General features: G+C 40.3%; 1 protein-coding gene across 1 annotated transcript in view; it reads right to left on the reverse strand.

Annotated features, from left to right (window-relative positions):
* Positions 1 to 561: 561 nt before the first annotated feature.
* COL12A1 (collagen type XII alpha 1 chain) overlaps positions 562 to 23,222 on the reverse strand; it is a 131,775-nt gene continuing 109,114 nt past the window's right edge. Inside the window, 13 exon segments of the mRNA XM_037894338.2 lie at positions 562 to 1,490; positions 1,492 to 1,610; positions 4,029 to 4,199; positions 5,304 to 5,372; positions 6,509 to 6,697; positions 8,385 to 8,451; positions 8,563 to 8,598; positions 15,647 to 15,718; positions 16,760 to 16,813; positions 18,157 to 18,210; positions 19,495 to 19,548; positions 21,128 to 21,223; positions 21,858 to 21,911. Coding sequence (XP_037750266.1) covers positions 1,422 to 1,490; positions 1,492 to 1,610; positions 4,029 to 4,199; positions 5,304 to 5,372; positions 6,509 to 6,697; positions 8,385 to 8,451; positions 8,563 to 8,598; positions 15,647 to 15,718; positions 16,760 to 16,813; positions 18,157 to 18,210; positions 19,495 to 19,548; positions 21,128 to 21,223; positions 21,858 to 21,911 — 1,104 coding nt within the window. The 3' untranslated portion in view covers positions 562 to 1,421.

Genomic DNA, 23,222 nt, shown 5'->3' on the forward strand with positions numbered 1-23,222 from the left:
AGCACTGAACCAGATGCTACACTGATGGGGGATATAAGTACCTAAAATATGTAGATAGAGCACAGTGAGCGTGTGGCTAAGGGTGGAACAGGAGCCACCACCAGCCACTCTCTGCCTGCCACCTAGTGAGTGCTTTTGAGGCATCCAGCCATTTTCTCACCCCCATTATTCCTCTGCTTCAATCTCCAGTGGCCTCTCTAGCTGCTCACCCATCCACTAGTCTCATGGGCACCAATGAGGTACAGGGGATGGTGCAGCAATTGGAGCTCGGAGCCTCACTTTGGTTTTTTCACCACCTGTGCTAAGTGATATTGACAGTTACATCAAACCTTACAGGGTGGGAGCCAACTAAATCCAGACCCCCCCACCCCCAATCGACCAACGTCACAGCCTCAGGGACCTGTTTTAACACTAGTAAAATTCCAAATTAATTTGTGGCCACTGTAACATCAGGAGGAGTTAATAAAGAAAATGTAAAACTCTGTGTGTTTGTTACATCTCATTCTTGTAACTTACAAGTCTGTATCCTCACAGCCCCATTCAAGAAATGATCATACAAAGTAAATTTTCAGTAGTTTTATTGAAAAATGCCTCCTTTGTTTCAGAAATAAATAATATAAGGCAGTGAAATTCACAATTTGCAGTTAAAATATAAAAGCAGCAATTCTATATCCATAGTCTTGCAAACAATTTCCAACTGCTTTTGATAACTAAGAAACATTATATTCTGAAAAAAAATCCATACTAAATATACAACACAAACATGCAATTCCATCTCTGCAGGATTGACTGCAATTTGGCATAAATGTTAATGTGTCTACAAGGAGATTTAAAGCAGTATAAAACTATATCCAGTTGATACAATGATTTCAGCTACATTACTTAAAGTTTGTGGTTGTTAAAGGAGATGTATAAGAGCAATATATGCCCTGCAAGGTATAACTAAGGATAGAAAAAATTGGCAATGATGTAGAAGGAGTTGGTTTGCTTTTTACTAGACAATGCAGACTTGTGATGTGACTTAGCTGCAAACAGGCATTAAAAAGGAGGAAAACTGTAGAGCTAAAGCAGACAGCCCTTCGAAAATTTGCAGCAGCTCTGGTTTTTGGTGTTTTGTGGGTTTTTTAATTATTATTTAAAGAAAATGCAGCATTGTGATAACTGAATGCACACATTAAGTTCTAAGCAGCCACTTTAAGCAAAAGTATTTTACAAGCATTTCAAGAGCAAGAATGAAATCTACAGTTACATACATTGCTATTCGCACATAAGCATGATACCCCTACAAGATATGAGTGCATTTCTGATCTGAGAAGGGAGCATTGGAGAATATAGGATACACCCACTCTGTATGTATCTGCATATGTGAGCATAGCACAAACAAAAACAAACAACCAAAAACACAAAACAAGACAGATCTTTTATGGTTTTGTTTTTGCTTTTGCTTTTCTTGGTAACGATATTTTCCAGCACATTTGTTCAGGGTAATCCTGGTGAATGCATTTCAACTTCATAGTCCTCATATTCATCCTCTCTCCTTTCTGACTCCATTGGTACTATGTAGGGCTCACTTTCAGGTTGATAGGGTCCACTTTCAGGTACGTATGACTCTGGTTGAAAATAGTTGTCTGATTGAACATTATAGTTATCGCATGTCTTCGAATCCACAAATATAATGAAAGTTAGTTTGGCTACATAATGTTAGTTCGATCTTAATTTCATATAATAAATATCTAAATTAATAATTCACTGATCTTTTTTCAGTTTTGTTCATGGAATTTGCGGGGGGGGGGGGCAGGAGAGGCAGTAAAATCATAAGAAAAATGAGATTTGGTTTTGAAAGGCCTCCTGGGATCCAGCTCTTAAAAACACAAGAAACATTTGTAGAAACAGTCTTACGGTGTTATGCAAGGGCCCAATAAATTGTTAAAAAATAAAAATAGTATTTTACATCTACTTCAACAAATCTAAAAAATACTTGGATTTGATTTAAAAAATAATTCATTAATAGAGCAAATGTATTAAGTAAAAAGAAAATGTTTGACTGGCTTCTAGTAATTTTCTCTGAGGGTGGGAAATAAATGTACACATAACTATCACCAGTGGCAATATGCAGTACATGTCATTTTCTGATTCTGTTCCTCGTAACAAACTGAGTTACAGCTGGTGCTGGAGGAACACCAAAGACTACAGCAAAACAGAAGAAAAATAATTATAAAACTTTAGTATTTAGAACTGCAATTACAAAACCCAACAAGATTACATATACAAAAAGGCACATGCCCTGAATCAGACATGTTGATCACAAGCAACAGACAGGTAGATTTCATACAGAGTCAAAGATGTTATTCTGGCACATAGCAAGCAGCAGCAGGCTTTAATGCAGAAGCTTAATGTAAAGATGTTAACTGATTTTAGTGGACACGATCCCTTACAAATCATTTACAAGCCACAATTAGTTTACTATTTACATAAGTCATTTCTTGTTTATCAGGTTAAAATCTGTCTCCCACAATGGTGTTACTTCTGCTGGTTAGTAGTTTTATAAGCCTCTTTCAGTACTGAGGCTTCTGATGATTTGGTGGGGGGGCGGTGTTAAAAATAGTTGTTTTTCTACTTTATTACTGAAATGCAACAGGCTTGATAATGAATTGACATCACTGTCCTTATGTCATTCACGAATGTTGTTAGTATTATATGAGGCCAACACGGTTCGATTTTAACCACATCCGTGGTGAAATATCCATACAGACTCATTTCCTACTAAGCACGTGCGCAAACATCTCAGAAACAGGTTTTTCATGTATTCAACCTGCAAGCAGCACTGGAGACTTAGAAAATGTGTTAGCCGGAACCTGAAACAGGTCAAAGATTATGTTAGTTTTTAAAGTCAGACTGCTGTGCAAAAATATATTGTCATCCAACTAAAATACACAATGGTTAAGTCATATGCATATATCTATATATGTATACAAAGCTGTTCACTAGGAAGGATTGCATGGCTGCACAATGGGTACAAGTTTAGCTCTTTTTCATTTAAATAGGAATCTTGGGTTAGATCTATGCAAGTACCTGGCTTTTTACACCCAACAGCACTGAGTCTGTATACACATATATATATATATTATTTTTTTTCATGTATACATGCACAGTAGGCTAGTGGCAAACCATAATCAACATCAGTATCACATACACTAATTGTAAAATGCTACAGTGCACACAAAGGAATTTGTTAACAATACTATGGGCCTGGACTTTCTTCATGAAAATGGCCCAGCAGGACCCTAGGTATAGAATATATTAGCGTCTTCTCATTAGTCAGAAATTGTTGGCCACTGTCATCCATTATTTGACTCCCTGTGACAGCCTATTGTTTTCAACTGCTTCTCACAGCAGGAGGCTGGCATGACTCAGGGCTAACCAGAGACTTTTGGGGTTTATTTCAGTGGAATCTGTAGGATAGTGGAGTTTTTCAGTTGCTTGCACTGTAACAGAGAACAGTTTTTGTTTGTGGAAAATTTTAATTTCAGGTATTAATTTTGTATAAATAATCCTGATGTTGATCAAAAAACAGACACACAAAAATTGGCAACCAGAGCATTCTTTTTACTTCAAGAGAAACATGGAGTATTCAACCTTGTTCTGAAGAAGATTGGAGGGAAGGAGAGGAGAAGAAGAAGAAGAAAATGGTCATTTAAATCCTAACAGCAAAATAATCATCTACTATCCTTCTATGTATTAAAAAGCAGTTATTTGTATAATTTAATCACCTCCTTCCTGAAGCTAAACACATTTCAAATCAATGTGAGACAAGTTTGCATAGCAATCTGAACAGCTGCTCTCAGATCTGTCTGTGTTAGAAGGACTGAACTGTTCCAAGATGTAATGTTACAACTAAGCAGTTTCAGTACCATTTGCTCCTGAAATGATTCAGTATCTCCACACTAGTGGGCCTGTCTTGCATAAAGCAGCTCTGCATCTGTGAAGGCTATTTAAAATGACTACAGTTTAAGTTGTCAATAACCTACCTGGGAATCCTTGACCATTGTAAGCGATGCTAGCACACTGGGATGAATCACAATACCCAGGTGGGCCTGGGGGACCTCGAATACCCCCATTTCCAGGACGACCTGGTGGCCCAGGTGGCCCTCGTGAACCTGTAGAACCTGGTGGGCCAGTTCGAGATTCCCCTGGTGGACCTAATTTTAGAATTAAAAGGAAGATAATTTTTTTAAGGAGTCAACCTGTCATAAACCACTGGCACTACTGGCGTCTAGACTGTGAACAAGCCTTTGGTAAGAAAACACTGACATTTGGTTTCTACATGTGTTCAATGAAACAACCAAAGAGAACCAAAATTTGACTCATCATTAGTTGCTTTCCTATGTGTGGGGAATTTAAGGTCTTTATTCACAGAAACTGATTTGGCAAGGTTGGAGCCACGCTAAAGACATCAATGAATTCTCTGGTTTATTTCCACTCTGTGTAAGATATGAAGATCTCAAGGGAAACTACTACATTAGACAAGCACATTGGATTTCAATTAAAACATAGGAGTGCATTAATTCTGCTACCCTGCAACCCTAGAGTAGATGAGGTAATGTTTTCTTTGGAAGAGGTTGTATTATGGTTAACAGAAATGTAGAGTTTCAACTGGGGCTAGAATTTGTTGCAAGCTTCTTATGGCTCTTGTAATGAAAAAATCATGTTTAAACTAGTAAATTAAAGGCAGAAACAATGAGAAAGCCTAACTATTTCTGCCAAGACATCAGTAAATGATCTGTGAATGAAATCAAATGACACAAAGAACAAAAGTAACAGAGAAAGGATCATATTCTGTACTAGTAACGCTATGCTTTGCCAGTAAAGGACATCAGGGTAACTACAAACATGATCCAACAATGGCACTAGACATTCCAAAAGTATCAGGTGATATTTTGTTTCTATCAAATAGAAAAAAGTGAGAAAATGTCCATTTCAGTAGGAATCAACCCCTGATTACTGAGTCAATAAAGGTTCAAAATCAGTATTTTCATCAAAAATATTTTCAAGTGCAAAAGTGCCAGAAGAATAAATTATATGATAAAGCCAACTTTCTACTAGCCATGTCTAAAAAATATTTCTGGTTAAAGTTTTCAGCATTTTCAGAATGCTTCATTTTACTACCAATACATGTCAAAAATTGAGTAACATATGCTTATTTGCTATAAGAGCAATTAAGCAATCTGACTTTCTAGGAAGTTTTGTTCCTTTTTACTTCTACTGTTCTGTAAGCTGATGTAAATTAAAAACAGAAAATTTACCAGGTGGTCCAGGCAAACCTCGTGGTCCTTGTGATCCAATCCCTCTTTCACCTTTCTCTCCTGACAGTCCTAAAGATCCAAAAGGAAATAAAAACCACACACACAAAAAGAAACCATGTCAGAAAACTATATTTTTTTCAAGCTCTCTCACTGATTATAACATATACTTCAAACAGTTTATTGCTTTATAGCTCTGGTCTAGGAAGTCTTAATTTGGATGAGGAAAATATTTTAAGGAAACAAACATCTCAGTTTGAAAGACAAGATTTTTAAATGTAGTGTACAGCGGTAACCTGGTCTGAAGAGACTGAACTAAAACACAGGAACATCTTTGAAGTTCATTCCACACATCTACCAACATGAGTAAAGGCATACAAGCTTTATACATTTCTGTTACAACTACACTTTACGCATCCTTTGAAACCTAATGAAATAGTGTAAGTCAATATTATCATATAGCTGGATTCAGAAGTTCATTATTTTCTTTTAAGTGGTAAATATCCATAGTAAAATCTATGTTAGAAAACACAACACTATGTCCACATTCTGAAGTGTAACAGCCAGAACAACTGAGGGCCAGATTCACTGGTTACAGGCTGGCTCCCTTACGCTATTGCAAACCAACCATAACGCAGGCTTAACCAGCCATTTAAACTGAGTTTACACCACTTTACATCACCAGAGCAGTTCAAAGCACCTGAAGTGTTCTGGCACATCTAGTCATATATTTCCCATATACCTACTACTCTGCTTCAGCTGCATACAACTGCAGCATCACTAAGCTACAGTTTACCCCACATTCTTGTTAACGAATCTTATTTTCCCCTCATCCAGATGCCAATTCAGAAAAGTAGCCTGTCAAGATGCAGCTAATACCAGAAACAGCTTTGAGAAGAGAATGTTCTCTGTACTAAGATATCTTGACAAAGTTGATAGATTTTCCTGAGATAGCATTTAGACTCTGCAGTGACTGGTGTTCCATAAATACCACACGGACAGAGAAGCACTGTAGATGCAAATCTCTGTAATTTTAGATCTTGTCTTCAGACACTGAATATTCCTCTGTACCACCTGTACCAATACCTTCAATTGGCTATGGAAAGCTATATGCTTCATGGCCTTTCTGGCTGGCGCAGCTGCATTGCATTCCTCTGCTGACAGCTTTTGAAATATGGTCATACATATGCTCTTTGAGCACTACTCACCTCTTTCACCAGGTGGTCCTTGGTCGCCAGGTGTTCCTGGGAACCCTGGTCTTCCTCCAGGTCCAGGTTCTCCTCTTGCCCCAGCGCTTCCTGGAGGCCCTGGTGGTCCTGGAGGTCCTGGCTGGTTGCGGTTTGCATAGTAATCGTTCGGGATTTGATTCAGCATGTGATTGAACCGGTTCATTTGGCCTGTAAAGAGAAAGAAAGGGTTTTTTAATCACTTTTCATTAAAATCACACATGCACACACCCGCCACCCACTGTCCAAATAGTGGAGAATTGGAACATATGCACAGATTAAGATGAATGCAAGATATGATCATGTAGAATACATGGGGAAGGAGGGCGGGGGGAGAGAAGAGATTCTGGCTGCAGATACTCTTAATAAAAATTCACAGCCACTACAAGGTGACAAGTGAAAACTGAGTTTTGGATTACAACAGCCTTTTTGGTTGAACCCTGGCAAAGAACTCTTCTGCAAGGCAGCAAAGGCTAATTCCAAAAGATTATCTGAATGCAGTTCTAGCCATCAAAAATAGATATTTCTGGGTACTCTGCATTAAAAGAACAGATATTACAATGACAGGAGACAGAAGATGAAATTCAGCCCCATGCTGAAGGCTTGCACAAGGGTGATGTATCACTTAAGACCCACTTAAGCTCTGAGGATGCATACACCTCTGCTAGCCCTGGTCAGAGGGGAAAATTTCACTCCCAGAGAATGTGTGTGTTGCTCAATAGAGACAGCTCTGTCCAAGTAAGCGGCAAGAAATTCTGAAGGGGAGATCCAGCTAGTTATTCTTGACTAGAAGTATGGTGACCATGCAATGAGCCCTCAAGAGGAAGGCTCAGTATAGGGAACCTAAAACAGAAGAAGACATCCTAGTAGTTCCATTACAAGTGCAGACTGCTTGGGAACCATTTGATATTTTTGGTTGAACAAAATCAGTATGTCACAATTCCGTATTTATCTTGGGTTACCTCAAAAACAGCAGTATCAGGGTCTAAGCAGCACGTGCCCTACTGCATAAAAAACAAGGTATAGGCAAACGTTGTTCTGTCTTCCTTGGGGGCCTTCCTGACAGCAAGCGCTGCGCAGTTGTGCTGTGGAAGGGGTAGAGATGATTTGAGGAAGCTGTGTAGGGGGGTTACACTTCCTGTGGAGCACAGAGCTGCACTCTGGGGTTGCTCCCTGTAGGGTGGCATAGGGAGCTTAGAGGATCCTCCACTGCATGAATCCTCCAGTGGTCACTCCTGCCTGGAGGTAGGGGCACATTAGGGCTGCAGAGTGCTACGTCAGCGTTGGGGCTGAAGTAAAAACCAAAACCATTAAAATATTGTTTCGGGGGCCTGAATTTTGGGACTTACCCAGTGCAATTATTTCTTCCCTTGCACAACACAATTTGTCCTGTGTGCATCACTTGCCCAGAGAGCATGTGCCAACATACTTCAATCCTAATACCTGTAATGCTCCTTCCATTCCAGCCTTGTGCCTTCCATCTCTCAGAGGTGAAACCTGGTTTATGCCAAAATGTTTGGTGGCTTTATTACATGGACAGTGCTAAAACAGGGACTTGGCTGACTGCACAAAATCATTCCCTTTGTGGTGTGTGCAAGATCTGAATATGGGTCTCCGGAGGTGACCGATTAGTTCATTAACAAGTTAGCCCTTCGGATTCAGGAACCAATTTTGTGGTGCATTTTCCTTCCATCAGATCAGTGGCACAGAAGATAGCAATGGCAACACTCTGGCTCCTGTTATGCTTTGCAGCCAGGATCCTTTCATCTCAAATTTAAATCATTTTGACTTTTCACAAATGAACTATTAAATTAGCCATATGGAAAACAGAACTAGGAAAAAGCACGACATTGTTTACCATTTATCAATTGTTCACAGACTTGTCTTGCAACAGCTCGCATCATGTTCTGAGAAGCAATATCTCCCTTAATAATTAAAACAAGTATTATATTAGTACACTGTCTGTACTTTTAAAAAGCCAGTATTTATTACAGTAAAGTAAGTGAGAAATAAACTAATTTTAAGGTAGTACTTACTCTGTCACCTTTTTCTCCTTTCATTCCAGGTGGACCCTAAAACAAGTTAATTTCCATTATTATTTAATGCACCTACATATACTGCAGTTGATTGTATAGGAACACAGAAACGTAAAGGGATGAAAGAAACTGGAAGGATGAAGAGAGAAAAAGACAACATACTCTGTAAGGGCAGTCTGGTGCATACATACTACACTGACAGGTGCTTTAGATGGATTTGGTAGAGCAACTGCTCAGTAACCCCACCCAGCTGTGTCCTTAGATGCACCTTCAGTCATGCGGTGCCTGCATTTTTTCATCAGCAAATCAGATAGGTCAGATGTTTCGATGGGAATATTTGTATCCGGTTATTAGCAGATGCAAAACTGTGCCCGAAAAAATAGAGGCCACTTTTTTCTTTTAAAAAGGCTGCCCCGTTGAAAGCTTTCTTGTACTCCAGCTAAATTATGTCCCTGTCTGTTGGAAGTGTATTATTTCCTCACAAATGCTATCATATCTTTGACATACTGTATTTACTGTTAGGTTTCAGAGTAGCAGCCGTGTTAGTCTGTATTCTCAAAAAGAAAAGGAGTACTTGTGGCACCTTAGAGACTAACCAATTTATTTGAGCATAAGCTTTCGTGAGCTACAGCTCACTTCATCCGATGCATACTGTGGAAAATACAGAAGATGTTTTTATACACACAGACCATGAAAAAAATGGGTGTTTATCACTACAAAAGGTTTTCTCTCCCCCCACCCCACTCTCCTGCTGGTAATAGCTTATCTAAAGTGATCACTCTCCTTACAATGTGTATGATAATCAAGGTGGGCCATTTCCAGCACAAATCCAGGTTTAAGGCTGTGTTCCCAGCAGGGCACCTCTGAAAACAGGGCCATATGATCTGGTTCAGTATTGTTGCACGTATTACGTTACTCTTTCATTGTAAATAGTACTTTCAGTCTGAAACAATGTCCTGCCTTGTTCATTACCAAACTAAACTGAGACCAAAGACTGCACATCCAGGGAGGGTAGCTATCTCCTCCAAACCCAGCAGTGAGAAACAGAGGCTGTAATCCTGCATTGAGCGATACAGGATTATGGGCAAGAGTTATAGAAGATTGGGAGAGATGGCTTCGAGTGCCTACTCTGTTTCCAATGACATCTCCCTTACTAGTTGCTGAATGCTTCTAATCTTACAATATACGACAAATACCTGTTGTAGTGTGAGCTTGAGCTGTCACCATAATTATTTTCATTTGTCAAGAGCTATACTTCTTTCTCTGACAGCATTTTCCCATTTGCATTTGCATTTCACGGCGGTTTGTTTTTGGTGTTGGTGTTGCTTTTACAAGAAGCCAACAAGAATGACTGATTATCCACTTGTAAAAACAAATGTTTGAATTGCCACAATTGCATAAAATACACTCTGGGGCCATTTTTAAAGAACACAATTCAAAAGATATACACACATAATTAATTCTGAAAATTAAATTTTGTGTGTGCATCTCCCATGTAATGTTTTGAGACTTTAGCCTTTTGTTTGCATTCCACTGTTAACAAATAAAAGGGCCAAGAAAGAGCATGACACAGTTTCCTGGGAAAATGTAATTATGATGCTTGGTATGTTGGATTTTGCAGATTTTCACACTAGATAACAATGACCTCACACGGATGTTTATAGCTGGTTTTGGTCCATCTGACATCATTATGGTCACAAGCTAAATGCAGATGCCCATTTCAAATAGGCCAAAAATCAGACACATGATCATTTTAACCATTAGTTTGCTCTCTGAGAAATCTAAAAATCTGTTACCTTTTAAAGCTTTTTTTTTAATTTATCCACAGAGATCAAAAAGAAAAAGCTTGCTTGACCCATATTTAGTGCAAGAGATGCTTTTGTGTACAGCTCTAGCAATGCACTTTAACCCTAACTGTAACAACCCCCACCAAATTTTAGAGATTTTCAAGAGCACTTTGCTGCCATGGAAGTCAATGGACATTTCATTGGTGACTTCAGTGGGAACAGAATTAGGGCCAGCACTGAGTACTTTTGAAATTCTCACTCCTACTGTCTCATGAGCAGACTGCAAATTTTGCCAAAACATGCCCAAACAGCAAAGTAGTTCTGAACATAGACCTTCTGCAAATTTCAAAGATGAAAGACTCGTTCAATAATCTGCTGCTTCACCTAGCTACCATCATAATTAGTTACATCCTTAGCCCTGATGCCTTTGACAATTTACTATTTTTAAGCAGCCCATTTATTACTATTACAAAAGCAAACGCTGAATGTGGGCAGTAGCTGGTTTTTTTTCATAACATTCTTGTTGTATCCACAAATGACTTCAATGACACACTACAACAAATCATTCCACTGAGGTCACAAGAGACCTGGATACAATTTGAATGCAATAGCGGTGTTTCATAAACTTCCTTTGAGATCATAAGGCCTCAAATTAAGGAGCTGGAATGGCTACTCTGAAATGGCATGTGTGGACATGATTCATAGCCACTGCAGTATATCATCCCTATAATTTGCAAACTAATAATTGCTTAATAATAAGCACACAATGCATATTATCATGGGTTCAAAGATTAAAGTTTACCTAAGAAAACACTGTCACATTAATACTCAAAATTCAAAGCAAACTTTGACATAACAGCTTTGAAGCAAGAAGAGTTTGACTCCCAGTTGTGCAGACAGTGTTAAAGGCCTGCTAGATACAAAACCAACTCTCACATTTCTCTCAAGAATCACATAGGGAAATATTATGGCTTTTTCTACTCCAATACATATAAAATGAATAGCTAGGTAAATAGGGTACAATCCACAAAGCAACTTAGGCTCAGTGAGGGAATGACTCTGTAGCCCAGTGCCTAGGTCCTAAGGTACCCATGTGGATGTGGTCCAGTCCCCCTGCTCCAGTCACTTTTTCGTTATTTATCCATAGTGGAACAGCTTCAGTGGGAGAGACTGAGGGAGTCTCACATCAGAGTGCCCTACAGTTCAGTGGTTGGAGCATTCTACTGAGAGGTGGGATATCCCTGTTCAAATCCCCTCTCCTACTCTGGAGAGAGGGGGAATTAAACCAGTGTCTCCCAGGTCAGTACACTAACCACCGGGTTAAAAGTTATAAGGTAGGCATCTCCTCCTCCTCCAGTGGCTGTTTTGTGTGGAGCAAAGCAGGGGCCTAAGTCATTCCCACAAGAAGCCGCTAAGGCACCTAAGCCACCTCATTCCAGGGTCCCATTCGTGAACTGCAAGAAGAGATAGGCACCTCCCTGCAGCCCAGACTTAGGTGCCTATCTCTGAGAGGGGCAGGGCTTAGCCCACACCCCTCTGGTTGGCATCTCCCATTGGCTAGTTTTGGAGGCTCTGCACCTAGCATGCTGGCTTTTGTGGCTCGCAATCTAAGCAGCCTGTCTCTCCCCATTCATTGTATAGGGAGCCTAGGCACCTAGCTCGGCTTGGTGGATCACAGTGTTGTCCCTGTGATTTCTTAGGCACCTAAAAGTTAGGCTCCGTGACACTCATCATTGCAACACCTAACTCCCTCTGCGGATCTCACCCAAAATTCACCACAAATTATTTTATTCAATGAATTTAGTTTCTCTTTCTGTTTGTGAATTGTCAGCATGTTGCTATTTTCTAGAAATTAATTTATTTATACCTATTTGCTAAATATATTTTTATAAATATTTCTTGGTCTGTAACATTCTTAAGCTGCTTTGATTGGAAACATAGTCATATAGTATGTCTCAGTTCTCTGACTAAATTGAAAATTCATTTTAGTCAATTATCCTAGCCACTTTCTGACCATATAATCTAATATTTGCTTAAAATTAACTGTTCCATGGAGCTCATTTGTTGACGTGTTTACAAAACATGAAAACATAAAAGTGGGCAACCAATTGAAGCAAACTTCAAATGCTCACATGCTACATGCTATTTGCAGAAATATTTTTGCAGTGCAGTGCTGACCAAACAAAAAGAAACTTCTCAAGGCTGACATCAACCAAAAGCCATGTTAGCTGGTTGAAAAACCTTTTTAAAGGGGCATCACTGGTTTCTAAGCAACAACCTTTCCATTGTTGGAGAGAGAACAGGATAATAAATTTGTTAGTCTCTAAGGTGCCACGAGTACTCCTGTTCTTTTTGCAGTTACAGACTAACATGGCTGCTACTCTTAAACCTGTCATTGTTGGAGAGAGTTGCTCCAATACAAAAGGCAAGATATTCCCCAAAGATATTTATTGCCAGCAAGATTTCTATAGCTGAGAAACATCAAAAGCATTAACCTCTCCAATGTAAATGGATCCTTTCTCTCCTTTTTCATTAAAGAGAAGGTGCATTAGTCAACTTTCAAAACTTCACTGAAGCTGAATGAGCCTGAGACTCACATCTGCAACCTCGCAAAGGAAATACTCTGATTTTGATTTTTAATTGATGCAAAGGGTTGTCATTAATACAGCTGAATACTAGAGACAGACCTGCCTAAACACTATGCTAATTTTCCACTGGGATGTTAGAGAATACTACCAGTTCAACAACACAATTGCCTATGCAGTTATTCAGTGAAGCATTGTCCGTTTGTGTCCTCTTCCAACTTAGCGACATTCTGTTTAGATTTCACTTTATTTTCTTTTTAACAGAAAAAAGTGTGCACTTCAGCCAACTGGTTGCCAGGATGTTGAGAGAAAGCAGCTGCTGCCACCATTCTAGTTTGCTGACATCCTGTGATGAGGATGCTTGGGGTGACAGAGAGGAAATGTTAGCTTTTTTTTTTTAATCTGGGATTTTTTTGAGCAGTGGGGTGAAGGCTGGAATCGTGGCAAGGCTCCGCAGCTGAGAAAGGATAAGTCAAGAAATATGTGCTCTCTTTACTTTAAAAGACAACAGGCCTGATTGCTCTCCCCAGAAGATCTTCCCCTACTCATGTGTTGTCTACACGGGACCATGCACAAAAGTGAATATAGTCTGAGGCTGCATTTATTCCTGAACAGAGTTCCATTACACATACTGTGCAACCCCTTTTAAAGAGGGTCCCAAGGCTAGTCACAGCATGCTAAGTCCCTGGGAGGATCTCTCCATTGCAGCTGTATATAGAAAACATAAATGACTTCTTTATTCTTAACAGTTAACAGATGTCATAGTACTCTGATTCTTTTCGTCTCATTCAATCCTTTTGTCTATTACTGATCTAAAAGCCCACTTTCTTTTCTTTTGGGAGTACTTGTTAGCAAATTATCAAGGTGAAACTTAGCAAAACTATGAAAATTCAATTAATGCTGCAGAGAACAGCTTGATTTAGTACTAATGTGCATTGAGGTACAAAACATTTTACAGCCATGCTAATCTGTTAAGGAACTTCTGTGATCTACTTGAATTTGCAATGTTTGTAAGAGCTGCAAAACATTTATTGGCTAAAACTGAGGTGGCCAAATGTATAAGCCTGATGTCAACACTCACTGGCAATTTGCCAGGAGCCCGAGGGCTGTATATAATTTGCATTTAACTTTGTATACTTTTGGCATAAGATCATAATATTTGATTGTATTTGCATCTTCTTTGGTAAGGGCCAGGTCCCGCCACTCTTACTTACATTGAGTGTTACCTTACACCACACCACACTCAACAGGAGCAAAAAGGACAAGATGTAGTCCTACGTGAACAGAGATTATTTGCTCCTTGAGTTCACCAACAGCAGCAGGTAGGTGATCAGTTCTCTCCTGGACCTGCAGTTACAAATACCAGGCAGGCCTGGACTACATTTCAGGACTTTGCAGGCTGTACTTGGCCCTTGGGCTGCACCTTTGGCACTTCTAATGCAAAACACAAACTTAAATGTCGAAATCCTGTCTACCATGAGTCTCACAAAACATCTGCACAAAGCACAAGCCAGAATTCCTGCTGGGATCTGTTCTGAAAACATTTGAAACACTAGATGCAATGTCGTGCAGTGTCACTTCACAAGAAAGTGGGAAATTTGAAGCAAATTATACTTTTAAATGGCATGAACTCTGGGATTAGCATTTAGAAGTACTTAAACCGTACTTGTACTTTCTGAATATACTGATTTGGCTAGAGTAAGGTTATTCCTGCATGGGTCAGGGCATAGATAGCCTCTCTCTTCTTTTGAGTGCATGTACAAGGACAGACACAATGTTGGCTTTTGTGCTCCTGGCCTGTAAGGAGGAGGGGTGGCTAGCACCAATGGCAGAACTAAAACTAACAATAGCACTTTATCTGTTCAAATCATTGGACAGACAAACTAATGAATCCTCACAACCCCCCAACAAGCTGGTAGGTAAGGTAGCATTAACTGCATTTTACAGAGGAAGAAAGCTGAAGTGACTTCCCAACACCTCACAGCGACTAAGCCAGGATTAGAATACATGAACACCTAACCTTTCGTGCCTGTGCGCATTCGTCAGACCACACTGCTTAAGAACTATACACTCCGTGAGGATGGAGAACTCTGCCCCTTTCCAAACTGGCTGGCACAAGGGAATGAATTGTGCACGCTTTCAGAGACATCACAGCTCCTGTTCTGTTCTGATTCAGCTCAAATGTTTCCTGGGACCTTGCAACTTCTGCTCCCTCCCTTCCAATGTGGGGCCGTGGCTGTAAAAGCCTCAATAGAGCCCACAGTACTTAAATAATGTTTAAATCAGGTTGTTAAATCACAAACATTTGCGAACCACCAGTGATCATATAACATTACCAAAGATTTTCCACCTTCAGCAGCATACCACTCTTTACTATAAAAAAAAACACAACAATTTCCAGTAATTCTGCTGACCTAGCTCTTGATGTTTTCACAGTGTAGAAATATATGTCTTGGCACGTACAGACTGTGCTTTTTTTAGTAGAAACCAGTGACCACAATTTCCAGCCCCAACTATTAAAATGAACAGAAAGATGTACTATAAAATAAATTTTTTTAAAAATTAGGTTTGTGGCCTTAGCTCAGCTTCAATGTATTTACCACTTTCATGAACATACGTGAGACAAATATTTTAAAGCCAGAGTAAGTCGCATATTTATCTGCAGCCAGAGTATGTTACAACTGATACTGTAAATGTAAATCATTCTCTCACTTGTGGCCCACGATCTCCTGGTTTCCCTGGTTTTCCACTTGGACCTGCTACTCCTGGAACTCCCGGAGCGCCCTAAAACAGAAAGACATACAAAGGAATGCTAAGGAACAACGTTAGCGCCTGAGTGTAACTGGTTCTGAAATCTGCCACAATGGGTACAGCTACACTGTACAAAACAAACAAACAAAAAACTATGGCAGCGAGTCTCTGAGCTTAGGTCAACTGACTCGGGCTCATGGGGTGCGTTTCTGAGCCCAGGCTCCAGCCCAAGCAAGAATATCTACCCTGCTATTTTTAACGCGAGGCCTGAGAGCCCAGGTCAGTTGACCCAGGCTCTGAGATGCATTGCCTTGGGTTTCTGTTTGCAGTGTAGATGCACTCAATATACATAAGTGAATAGCATGTTTAAGAGAAAATTATTCTTATCCCTAATGTCGAGCCAGAATTGCAAAGGCATTTAGGTGCTTAAAGTTGCAGATAGGCACCTCGTGGGATTTTCAAAAGCACCCAGGTGCCTTAGGTTTTGTTTTTATTCAGGGTTTCCTGAATAAAGATCACATAATTTGGCCCTATTGTAGTTCTGTGATTTGTGCAGACGTCATGACCATGAGTCCACAACATTCACTTCAGTGATTTTTAGATAAATTTGAACAAATGAAAGACCAGCACATTGGCCAATATGTGCAATAAAGTTCAACATTTTTAATTAGTCATGACTACTCAAATATTCTTCTACTTGGCCTGACGTGATAATTTTTCACAATTATTGGGTCTATAATTACCTGATCCAGTTTCTCTATATTGTTTTCTAATCCAACAGTAATTAAGGAATAAGTAAAGTTCATGAAAGTCAATTGAGTAACACCATTATGAAAACAGAATCAAGCCCTAGTAGTTCTGTGTATCATTTTTTAAATTAAGAGTTTGCAAGTTTTAAATAACTTCTCCCCCTCTTCCCTTTCCAAGAGTTTTCAACATCATAATTTTCATTTTATATGTTTTCTCAAATATGATAAAGGATTCATTTGATGGAGTTCAAAACCAGCATAGTGGAATTCTCTCCTTTTTGGGTTATAACTCTTGGGTCCTTCTATGCTAAGGTATTATATTTACCACTGATCCAGGTGGGCCTCTGGGTCCTGTGGCACCATCTTTTCCTGTGAAACCCTATTCCAAAATGAAAATATTTACAGATTATTAAGGACAGGCCTAAGGCTGCAGGAATCTTCGTTTAAAACTAGTGGCCCTTAAAGCTATGCATAATGGCGCTTTCATAATTAATGCTAATATGTATGTCAAAGCCAAAAATTTAATGTGTCAGTTATTTAAACATGCACCATTGCTATTGCCAGTTAAATATCTCATTGGCACAGCTTTACCAAATTAAGAGAGCCTCAGGCTGCTGACTCACTGAGGGCGGAGTGTCTGTCTCTCAAACACAGCCATATAATGATTAGAAATCTGCTGCCTCCTTCCCAGGGTGGAATTAGAGGCGCAGCCCAAAGTGATTGATGAGCTCAGTCATAAAGAAGAAAGGGGCCCATTCGGTCAAAGATTCTTCCTTATTGCTGCACTTTGACAAAGCAAAGCCCTGCTCATGGAGAGGATTGAGCAATGCAGAGAATAAGCTTCTAAATTGATAAAGGGAGCAACTTCTGAATGGTCTTGAGAAGTCCCATCTAAACAGCCTAACACAGCTGTTCTCTAACTGGTGTTAATGAAATACTAATGGTCCAAGCAAGCTCTTGCTGTGGTCCTTGAAGACCTGGCTGGTCACATGGTGCTTGTTCTCCTTCTTGTTTCTGGCTACCAAACCCCATTAAGAAACCAAATACCAAACACTTTATGAATAACTGCTTTTCTATGTAAGTAGTTGCTCTAATTGCCACAGGGGTTTATGCCATTGTGAATGGGAGGGGAGTTTGTCCGTATGACTGTAAATGGGAAGGGAGGGATTGCGACAAGTCCATAAGACAATCTCTACCTCAGTGGAGTCTTCACTAGGAAGAAATCTGAGAATCCCTGATCTAAAGCAAAGCTGTTAACTCCCCGTGATCAGAGGTCAAGCATAAAGGACAAATCCTGCCTTAACAGTAGATTCTGTACATGCACATCCCCCGTATTGTGGACATGCCATTCCATGAGGCTCCCTAACAACAGCAGACAGAATGTGGGAGGGGACCAGGATATTAGCAGGATCAGAGGAGCCCTGCTCAGTGGATCTCCCATTCTCTCTGCATAGGAGTCATAGAGTCCAATCCAGTCAGTGAATCTGAGTAGCCTCTGCAAAAGTTCTGTGGCTCCTTTATGGCCCACGGGGGAAGATTTCCTCCCCACAATCTTCCCAGTCCCCACCAAGCATCTTTCCTGAGTCTAGCTGGACTCTGGGCAGAGGACTTGTTTCTAAAAAAAAGGAAGAAGCTGAAAAACAGAAAGCAGTGCTGGAGTTTCATGTGCTATAGAATGGAGCATAGCTTGTGCCATAACACTGTAGACTGAAGAGACCTTACCCTGTCACCTGGTGGTCCTACTGGGCCAGGTGGGCCAGACAAACCTGGGGTTCCCTATGGAAAAAAAATAATGAGACATTCACACAAGACAGAACAAGTACTTGTGCTGTACTAAACACTTCTCTCTATATATTTATACACACGTTTTAACTTCCAGATTATTCTGACATGGCTTTTTGGCAACGTATAAAAAAAGTAAAATGAACTCCTTGGCCGAGACCAGCTGTATTTTAACAATGCAATGCACCTTATTATTTACCACATTTTTTCTTACTTCCCTTAAAAATTGTTCTTTACATTTTCAATCCTATTACCAGAATATAGATCTTTTGTTAAAGTCTCTTCAACCATGGCTTATTGATGTTGACTAGTTATTAAACACTTGGTACTAAACTCTGGTTATAAGACAATCTTCTATCAATTCAGTGGTTGCGAAGAGCATGAGTTGCAGCTTCCCTTTATTACCCCCTTTTCCCATTCTCACTAGTCTCCGCCTGTCCTATTTTATAATGAGCTGCTGCCACACCCTGCACATTTTATATTCTTTCTTTCTTAGTACTGTAGCTTCTGTGTCAAGAACAAACACTGAAGGTAGTTACAGAGGGCTTAATGGGAACGGAGGACCTCCCAGGGCCTCAGCACCTTGCAGGATCAGGCTCAGAATTATGCATCTGATGAAGTGGGCTATAGCCCACGAAAGCTTATGCTCTAATAAATTTGTTAGTCTCTAAGGTGCCACAAGTACTCCTTTTCTTTTTGAGGAATTAAGAGATGTCTTCTGGTCCATTCTTGGCATTTTCTACTGCCTGAGTGAGTGTTTCAGATAATACAAATAGTATAGAAAATAAGGTCTCTAGGCTGTATACTATCCTCAATTTACACAAAGGGTTCCTATTTATGTAAACGCATGGGCAGATTGAGGCTCATATATCAACAGTATACATATGGTCCACAGCTGTCAAAACAAACCATAGTCCCAAAACTCCCCCTGAAAACAAATCCCTGAAAAAGACAATAAAAGTGTTCTTGATGTTTGATTATCCTATACATTCTTAGTTGTTCTCCTCTTCTAAACTTAATCCCATATTCAGCATGGACTCATTGCCCTTACATATATGTTCAACTGCAAACAAGCTGAATTTACCATTGATTTTTCTATTTATTTATTTTGCCTTATTCACATTTTAAATGGTTTCATATTTCCTATATTTCAGATTGCTAATGTTACCCAGCACACAGCCTATGCAATATACAGGGAGCAAAAAAGCAACATTGAGAGTTGTACAAAAACTGTCCATGCATCTCTGTAGAGGCAAATGACATAAAAAATTAACTTACTGATCGGCCTGGTAACCCTGGTTCTCCAGCATCACCTTTCATTCCTTGGCGACCCTATAATCATCACAAAATGGTATTAGGAATACAATTACATGACTCAGGGCTGGTCTTCACTTCAGGGAGATTGATGCTGCTGCAATCAATACAGCAGGGGTTGATTTAGCAGGTCTAGTGAAGAACTGCTAAATCAACAGCAGAGCGTTCTCCGGTCAACTCCGGTACTCCACCTCTCTGAGAAGAGTAAGGGATGTCAGCTGGAGAGCATCTCCCATTGACGCAGCACAGTGAAGACACAGGGGTAAGTCGACCTATGCTACGTGGACTCCAGCTACGTTATTCACGTAGCTGGAGTAGCGTAGCTTAGGTCGGCTTACTCCAGTAGTAAAGACAAGCCCTCAGAGTGACATTACAATGTTTTGTTACTGAAAACAATTTAATAGATGACAAGTTCCAAGCAATATGTTTCTTTGGTGTTTTCATACTTCAAAGTCTTTCAAATTGCCTGGGACAAAACAAAAATATTTATCACATTCCACAAACACAAGGAATGCATTTAGCCTTCCATGCTGTTTGGCATCCATAGGCCATCCTGATGAAATTTTTCCTTCAAGCATACACGAAAAGCCTATATTGACCTTCCATTTGGTCCTTTCCCAAAGGGAATGTGGATCTAATTTCTACCATCATGTGTTTTTGGTTTTCTGTTTTGAATTAGGCCACTTATAAATCTATCAGACAGAGAAGATGAATTGCCTATTGAATGTAAAGTGTATTTTCCAATTAGAAGCCAACTTTACTAATTATTCCTAATCAGCTGTAACACTTAGCCATATAGATTGTTACAACAAACCAGATATCCCTAATATACTCTCATAGGAAACAGCAAGTTAAGACAAAGTAAGCTCTTCTCTGGCAGACTACATGCTGAAGTGACCAAGAGTTGGCAGCAGTAGTGTCAGGATGCTGTGTGGTCACTTAGGGCTATATTCTGCTCTCTGACAAGTGTGAATCTAGGGAAAGTCCACTGATGTTAATGGAGTTACTTTAGATGTTCATTAATGTAAATTAAATCAGAAGTTGGCCCTTACCAATTTATATAGTGGTGTCAGCATGCATAGCTGTATACAAGAAAGGAACAGTGCCAACAAAGCACCAAAAGAACATAAGGCCAAGCTTTAAAACTTGGGTGCCTAAATTTAGGCACCCATTACCTGCTTTACACTTCTAACTGCTGGTTTAGTTACCTAAAAAAAGAAGCTAGGTATCTAAATCACTGCAGAAGTGTATAAATCTGTGGAAAAGCTTAGCTGTGACTTCAGGTGCTTAACTTCTCAACATCCAACTTTGAAAATTTGAGTCTTAGAGTCTGAAGGTCTGGAGAGTGTATAGAAAAGCAATAAATCAAACCAGTGTAATACAACACACACCACTGCATATATAATCCCCAAGACTGTAGTACATGTAACACTCGGGATAAAACAATGTGACATTTTAAAGGCAACCAACTTCTGAGCTGCAGGGCAAGAAGAAATGACAAAACATGATGGTCAGAGACTTTTGGAGACCACTCCCATGATGTATCAGTTCTCTGTCTCCACACAGTTTCATTCACAGGTACAGAATGGTTACTCACTGGTTCTCCTGGAATTGAAAGTCCATTGATCCCTTGTGGACCTGGTGGACCCTGAGGACCCGGTGGACCTGCCTCACCAGGAAGACCAGGTGGCCCCTTAAAACACAAAATTAAAAAGATATTAGACTATGGTTTCTTCCTAGTGTTCCATGTAGAGGATTTGTATGGACGTGCACATGGGACAGGCCAGCAGCATGGGGTTAGTTGATACCTGAACAACATTTGAACTTGCAAGTCCTTATTCAAGCCGTGCTTCCGCCATTATCCATGGGAGGGTTCATGCTGCTACCCTAGTAAGGACCGCAGGATCAAGCCAAGAGACTATATGGATTTGGCAGCATTAATAGAGATACAGATATCCACTACTTCTGGAGGGGAGAGTGCCCCAGAGAGCAACTCCCTGCCTCCCCTGACTCCTAGTGCCTCCCCAGAGAAGGGGAACCATGAGGCAGAGTTGGCATTCCCAACCTTCCATGCCTCCTACCACTGATACACATGATCTGGCTCCCCTATGCAAAAAGCAGAGGACAACAGGATCCTAGGAAACACAGATCAGATACACATCCCGCTTCCCAACATTCTTCTATATAAATAACATGCAGACTTATCCCTACTCAGAAAACACTTAAACTTTGCTACTTGGAGATATTAGCTTACTGTAGACTTTAACATCCAAAATTTCATGTGGTGTGCATATAAACTTATAAATGCATTCCAAAGAGATACTTACGGCAGGTCCAGTCAAACCCCTTTCACCTCTAGGCCCTTTAGTGCCTGGACCACCCTAAAATAGACATTTGAAAATAAAATAAATGTACACAGTGTGGGAAGGAGAAGATAACTTGTACAGGTGCAAATTATCCATCCCCATGATAAAACTAACCAGCTGAGTCAAGGTTTCAAGCAAGAACAAAGTTCTGATATGAACAGATCTTGACATCCTTGGTGTTCAAAGGGGCACTAATGCAGGAGTAAGAGCTGCATCAGGCCCCAAGTAAACCAAACTAGCAACAGCCTCACTAATCTAGAGGACCCATGTTGATGCTCAGGAAACCGGGATTATGAGCCCCATCTGTCTCCATGCGGGGATCATAGAAATACTACAGACCAGGAATTGCAATAACCCCTGAGGACCAGCTTCTGAAGGAGTGAGGAGAACTAACAAGAGTCAAAGAAGGTTGGGAGTAGGAGAGGATCTCTGTACTGCCTTTCCTCATTGCCCTCAAAGAGGTGGAATGGCCCATTCTCCTGTCCCAACTGACAGCTCAGTTTGAAGCTGTTTGTTACCTGGGATTACTGTTTTGACCGTATAGCCCCTTCAAGGTTCTCTGCAACTCAATGTACAGAGATGGGAATGTTCTGAGCATGCACAGGGATTCTCTGGCATCATCCCCAAAGACTCAGTGGGCAATCACGGACTCAGGAGAAGCAATCACTCTATGGCAGCCATGAGGTTTGGATCCCACTCAGGGTACCAGGCTGCACTCTGTGACTATGGAATCAGCTCCAGCCAGCTCTGCTCAGTGGAGCACAAAGCATCTTAAAATAAGTTTATTTCAACCCTTGGTCCTTTTGAAAGACTACGGTTTATTTTCAAAACTAATCTCAAAGATCACTGAAAGACTGTTTGAAAGGGCCAAAATTTTTCTAGGGCCAGAGAGACAGGATTCAAAAAAGAACTAGGTAAGTTCATGGAGGATAGGTCCATCAATGGCTCTTAGCCAGGATGGGCAGAGATGGTGTCCCTAGCCTCTGTTTGCCAGACGCTGGGATAGGGCAACAGAGAATGGATCACTTGATGATTACCTGCTCTGTTCATTCCCTCTGGGGCACCTGGCATTGGCCACTGTCAGAAGACAGGATACTGGGCTAGATGGAACTTTGGTCTGATCCAATATGGCCGTTCTTATGACAGGTGTCTATGTCAGTCTTAATGAAGTTCAAATAACACCACCACCATAGTTATTTGGAGAAAATGTAAATAAAAAAATAAAGAAGGGAGCTCCTATCTCCTATCTGACTCACAAAGCAGGTACAATTCCAACAATCGAATTTAGAGCTCAATAAAGACAGAATGTGAATTTACCACAATCCT

This window comes from Chelonia mydas, chromosome 3, assembly GCF_015237465.2.
Source record: "Chelonia mydas isolate rCheMyd1 chromosome 3, rCheMyd1.pri.v2, whole genome shotgun sequence".
NCBI lineage: Eukaryota > Metazoa > Chordata > Testudines > Cheloniidae > Chelonia > Chelonia mydas.